The sequence below is a fragment of the Perkinsus marinus genome, assembly GCF_000006405.1.
Source record: "Perkinsus marinus ATCC 50983 genomic scaffold scf_1104296975548, whole genome shotgun sequence".
Lineage (NCBI taxonomy): Eukaryota > Perkinsozoa > Perkinsida > Perkinsidae > Perkinsus > Perkinsus marinus.
The window spans coordinates 113,769-118,403 of record NW_003200744.1 but is presented as its reverse complement, the minus strand read 5'-3'; the positions used below and the strand labels follow the sequence as shown (position 1 = coordinate 118,403).

The 4,635-nt window shown below is 47.0% G+C and overlaps 4 protein-coding genes across 4 annotated transcripts; all 4 read left to right on the top strand.

Annotated features, from left to right (window-relative positions):
• Positions 1 to 150: 150 nt before the first annotated feature.
• Pmar_PMAR002399 (conserved hypothetical protein) lies at positions 151 to 672 on the top strand (the record flags this gene model as incomplete). The annotated part of the gene is made up of 1 exon (XM_002765358.1): positions 151 to 672. One exon carries the CDS (start codon positions 151 to 153, stop codon positions 670 to 672), a length of 522 nt encoding a protein of 173 aa, XP_002765404.1.
• A 378-nt stretch (positions 673 to 1,050) lies between these two features.
• Pmar_PMAR002398 (ATP synthase f1, gamma subunit, putative) lies at positions 1,051 to 1,555 on the top strand (the record flags this gene model as incomplete). The annotated part of the gene is made up of 2 exons (XM_002765357.1): positions 1,051 to 1,125; positions 1,367 to 1,555. 2 exons carry the CDS (start codon positions 1,051 to 1,053, stop codon positions 1,553 to 1,555), a joined length of 264 nt encoding a protein of 87 aa, XP_002765403.1.
• Positions 1,556 to 1,666: 111 nt separating this feature from the next.
• On the top strand, positions 1,667 to 2,627 carry Pmar_PMAR002397 (conserved hypothetical protein; the record flags this gene model as incomplete). The annotated part of the gene is made up of 5 exons (XM_002765356.1): positions 1,667 to 1,777; positions 1,821 to 1,991; positions 2,266 to 2,404; positions 2,451 to 2,514; positions 2,555 to 2,627. The coding sequence occupies 5 exons, from the start codon at positions 1,667 to 1,669 to the stop codon at positions 2,625 to 2,627; spliced, it is 558 nt and encodes a 185-aa protein (XP_002765402.1).
• A 150-nt stretch (positions 2,628 to 2,777) lies between these two features.
• Positions 2,778 to 3,584, top strand: Pmar_PMAR002396 (hypothetical protein; the record flags this gene model as incomplete). The annotated part of the gene is made up of 3 exons (XM_002765355.1): positions 2,778 to 2,830; positions 2,879 to 3,066; positions 3,448 to 3,584. The coding sequence occupies 3 exons, from the start codon at positions 2,778 to 2,780 to the stop codon at positions 3,582 to 3,584; spliced, it is 378 nt and encodes a 125-aa protein (XP_002765401.1).
• Between the last annotated feature and the right edge of the window lie 1,051 nt (positions 3,585 to 4,635).

Here is a 4,635-nt window from a genome sequence, read left to right as displayed (position 1 = left end):
CATGATATAAGGCGAATCAGGCGGTGCCTTGAACTGGGCGATATCCGGGCTGAGATGGGAAAGTTACGGTATCCCAGAGCGAGAGTTATTTGGCTCAGTTGTGACGACAAGGAAGTTTATAGGAAACGAGTAGCTGAGAGAGTAGATAGTATGGTCGCTGATGGTCTCGAGGAGGAGCTCAGCGGCCTTGTTGTGCCGGGTGTAAAATGCGGGGCCCTCGGATGGAACCGGGGACCTCTCCAGGGTATCGGCTACAAGGAGTTCCGCGAGTGGGTCGAAAGCCCTTCGGCCGACTGTTGGAGCCGATGTGTTGATCGAGTGAAGACGGGGACTGTGAAATATAGCAGGCAGCAAGTGAAGTGGATACGCAATAAAATTGAGTCTTTTGTCGAAGTGCACAAGGTCGACACCAGTGACTTCGAGACTGCCACAGAGTCGTACTGGGCGGGAATCCTTCGTAGTGCGGTAGAGTTCGTGAGAAGAGATCCCAAAGCTGTGAGTGAGAGCCCTAAGGAGGAATGGAAGAAGTACACTTGTGAGGTCTGCGGTAAAGACGGCATTAATGGTCCGAACGAATGGCAGCAACATTTGGGCAGTAAAATGCATAAAAGCCGAAAACGTAAAGCGAAGCAAGCATCTTCACGAGGAGAGCTGAAGGATCCAGCAAGTTGACGGAGTGTCATGTGTCTTGGTGTTCAGTTGTTAATTGTGTTCATATATCGTGTTGTATCATGTTCAAATATCTCAGTAACAGCGGGCAGCGACTTCGTAAATCGTACGCCTTGACATTGGGGGGTGAGCTTTCGTGGTTCTCTGTCGTTTAGGGCGATCACGCCCCTCAGTCTGCGGAGCGCGTTTGCCTGCGTCGCTTCCCCACTGTTTAAAGCACGAGTATGCGAGATCGTAGTCAGATTATATCGCAGTTCACTCTTTGCCGGTTCAAATCCCCCGCGCATAATCGTTCAATTTCTTAATCGTTTTCGGAATTTTTCGCACAGTCTCAAAACGTTGATGAGCCACAGGTAGATTTGCGACCTTCGTTGAGCAACCATGTCGAATCTGAAGGCGGTGAAGACTCGTATGAAGTCCGTGACTTCTATCCAGAAGATCACTAAAGCTATGAAAGTAAACGGCGGGAATATACTCACGCTATCCCTCCCGAAAGAATTACTCTGTTCTCGTGAATATTCTCCGCTGATTTCCTATTGCCCGTCCATCGCTGATCGAATATCGAGTGAATTGATTCCGTGTAGATTGTGATGCTTTTATGTAGTCACTAGTGAGTGCCTCGGTTTAGTTTTTACGTAGGCGTCGTTGAGAAATTGTTTCGTCAGAAGAGGAAGTGTTAATGGATCATTTTGGTCAGATGGTTGCCGCGTCAAAACTACGTAGTGATGAAGACCGTGTGGTGAATGGCGCTCCCTTTACTCAGCCAGTTATAGACTTCTTTAAGAGGCTCCCTGTCGACGAGGGCATCCCTAAGGGCAAGCATGATCTCGTTTTCATCATCCGCGATATCGGTGTCCCTCAGGCCCTGCCACCATCATGGGATTAACGTCCGATAAGGGTCTATGTGGGGGTGTGAATTCTTCCATCACGAAACGAGCCCGAGCTATGGTAAGCGGTACTTGTGAGGAACGTCGTTGTGGAGTGAAGCACTCAGATAATGGAGGTAGAGGCTAGCGGTGGTACAGCTAAGTACGTAGGCGTTGGTGGAAAGGGCACTGCGGCGTTAAGGAGGCTATTCGCCGACCGGTTTGAAGTCTGCATGGAAGATGTATAATGCTCGAATAACTTGCTCGAGATCAGCTTGGGAGTAGGTTCAAAAACATCCTTGGAATTTCGCCCAAGCCAGCGCGATAGCAGAACGCGTGATTCGCAGCGAGCCTGAGCGTCTGACCATCTTGTCGAATCATTTCAAATCGGTGATCTCCTTCGATACACTGGAGAGCCGGGTGGTCACACTTAAGGAGTGTCGAGAGATGAACAGGGTAGTAGTGGTGGCTGTAGGACTCTTGTAATGTGTAGTTTTTGGTATTAGTATTAGAGCGACAATTGTATAGTAGTAGTAGTAGTAGTAGTAGTAGTAGTAGTAGTAGTAGTAGTAGTAGTAGTAGTAGTAGTAGTAGTAGTAGTAGTCTCTTTGGTTAAAAAAGTACATATAGGCGTAGAAGTAGTATCATTAATACAACCAGTGTTAACGGTACTAGCAGTAGGAGTGAAAATAACGGTGATTTCGATAGGAGTATTTGTGCAATTGATCAGAGCGAGTGGTCGAAGGCCGTAGACCAGTACTCTTTCGAACCCTCGGTTTTCGAAGTCCTCCATGACCTTCATGATTTCTATGTCGCCAATTGTGTCTTCGGCTACATGCTCGACTCGATAGCTGCCGAACAGAGTGCACGTGAGTTCCCCCGTCCATTCCTCGATCATCAACACAATCGTCTTAGGTATGTCTGCTATGGAGAATGCATCGAGAAACGCCGCGGATATGATCGACAAATTGGAGTTGCAGTAAGTGTTGATTCTCCCGAGTTGTTATGGCTGTGCTCAGGTTCAACAAGGCTCGGCAGTCGAAGATCACTACGGAGCTGTGTGAGATTATATCTGGTGCTAGCAGTCTGTAGTCGATCCTGCCACGTGTGTGATTATGACTGTTTCCTCTGCTATTAGAGTCTCTCTAGACGGTTGCTGGTTTTTCTCAACATTATGATACTCGACTTTTGTTGTTAATGTAATTGCCCCCGGGGTTAAATTTTCACGCAGGCCTCTTACAAATGTTTACCCGACACGTTTGCTTGATCGCGGCAACTCTGCTACTGGCACTCAGGTGAGTCTTGAACATATCCGTCTTCAGTAGTGGACATTTTTCTGTCAGTCTTGAGGGTTGTGGGGGATGCGGAGGTTGCTGCTGTAGTGGCATGTGCGGCTGCGAAGAGCCCAAGCTTAGCCAACCTGAGAAGACTTCGGAACTGAGGGACAGAGTTCTCAGACATCAGCAGAAAATGGAGATACTCAAGCGCGAGGTGGAGGCGATCGATTGTGACTGTGATGATAAGAAGACTGGTAATGGGTATGTTAAGCAGTGTGGGGAAATATGCACATGGTCAACCGCATATGTTGGTGAAAATATAAAAATTATGGGGAAACTCTTTGTAGTTTTTGTATTTGTACATTTCTACCCTGAGTCGTATATGTGTAATTAGTACATGGTTACTACATGCCTATAGTAAGCTACATGTGTTGGCAGCAATATGAAAATTGGGTGGAAATTCCGAAAAATTATTGTTGGTCCTACCCGAGTTCGCAGGAATAACAAGAATTTTCCTGAGTATTTTGATATTGTCACCGACACATAGTTGACCATGTGCATATTTCCCACCCTGGGTATAGTATTATGTAAATGATCTTGTTCATTGAGATTGATGATGATACTCGGATATTCAGGTGAAGCGGAGATGCCCAAGACTACGGAAAAGACGACCGCATCGCCGCCCACGCCGAAGAAGCAGAACCACAACGGTCGTGTGCGTATCTCAGACAGTGTGAAGTTGGAACCACCATCTGAATCAATCGCGATATAGCGAGGTAAGGTTCTTCATGTGTTGACAGTTTAAGGACGCATACAGGCTAGCGAACATCGTTTGAGTTACTAATGATCCGATGGAATACGTAGGGATGTGCGTCTCGGCCTTATCAACTCGGTCATTTGAAGCGGAATGGGACGAGCATCTTATGGAGTGATGCTCGCTGGATTGTCGTTTTCCGTTTTGATTCAGGACGATTATGATGTTGATATTATCCATCGTCGAGAGAGTCGATGATCAGTAGTGAAAAGTCGTGCATGTTATGGTTAATACCTGTGTTCACGGTCTAGCAGTGTTGTGTTCGCCGCAGTAGGACTCACGAACTCAGGACTCTCATACGGTGTGGAGTTGGTGAAATAGTATCGAACGGTTGTGGGAGGAATGGGAGATAAAATAGACATTTCTGGAAGACTTATCCCTGACGATGTACGAGGCAACATATTCTACATGTGAAAATATTGGAACATGCCCTGTGTGGGAACTTGATGATGTGTTCCAATTAGAACTCCTGTTAACCTGGAACTGTGGAATTATACAGTTTAAACCCACTGCGGTGTGACTTGGGTCAAGGTTGAGTCTTCCCAGTGCTAACTCAAGAGTGTCGTCGTTGTCTACGGAGTTAACGATTGGGAAATGATAGTGATACTAACTATAATAGAGCTACTACCTCACATCATAAACCGACCGATAATATCATGTTTGTGGATGTTTGGAGACTATCCGCAATGGAGGGGCCCTTCCGAGGGCTTGATGCAGTAAACCCAAACCGCACCACAATTTCAGCAAACATCGCGATTTTTGCCGAATTGTGTTACACCGGTCTGGCCGTTCCTTGAGTGTTTCATCGAAGTAAGCTGTTGTTGTACACCCCAAGAACCTCCATCTCAGACTAATTCGTTGGACGGGATCGGCCGCTGTCACGAGGGCGTGCCCGCCAACTCACTCTTTGATTCTCGAGCACGCCGTGTTGTGGGTCAACTTCTGGTCACGGATCAGTTCGAGAGCCTCATAAGCGTCGTTCCAAGACAATGAGAGTGGTGTTGGAGAA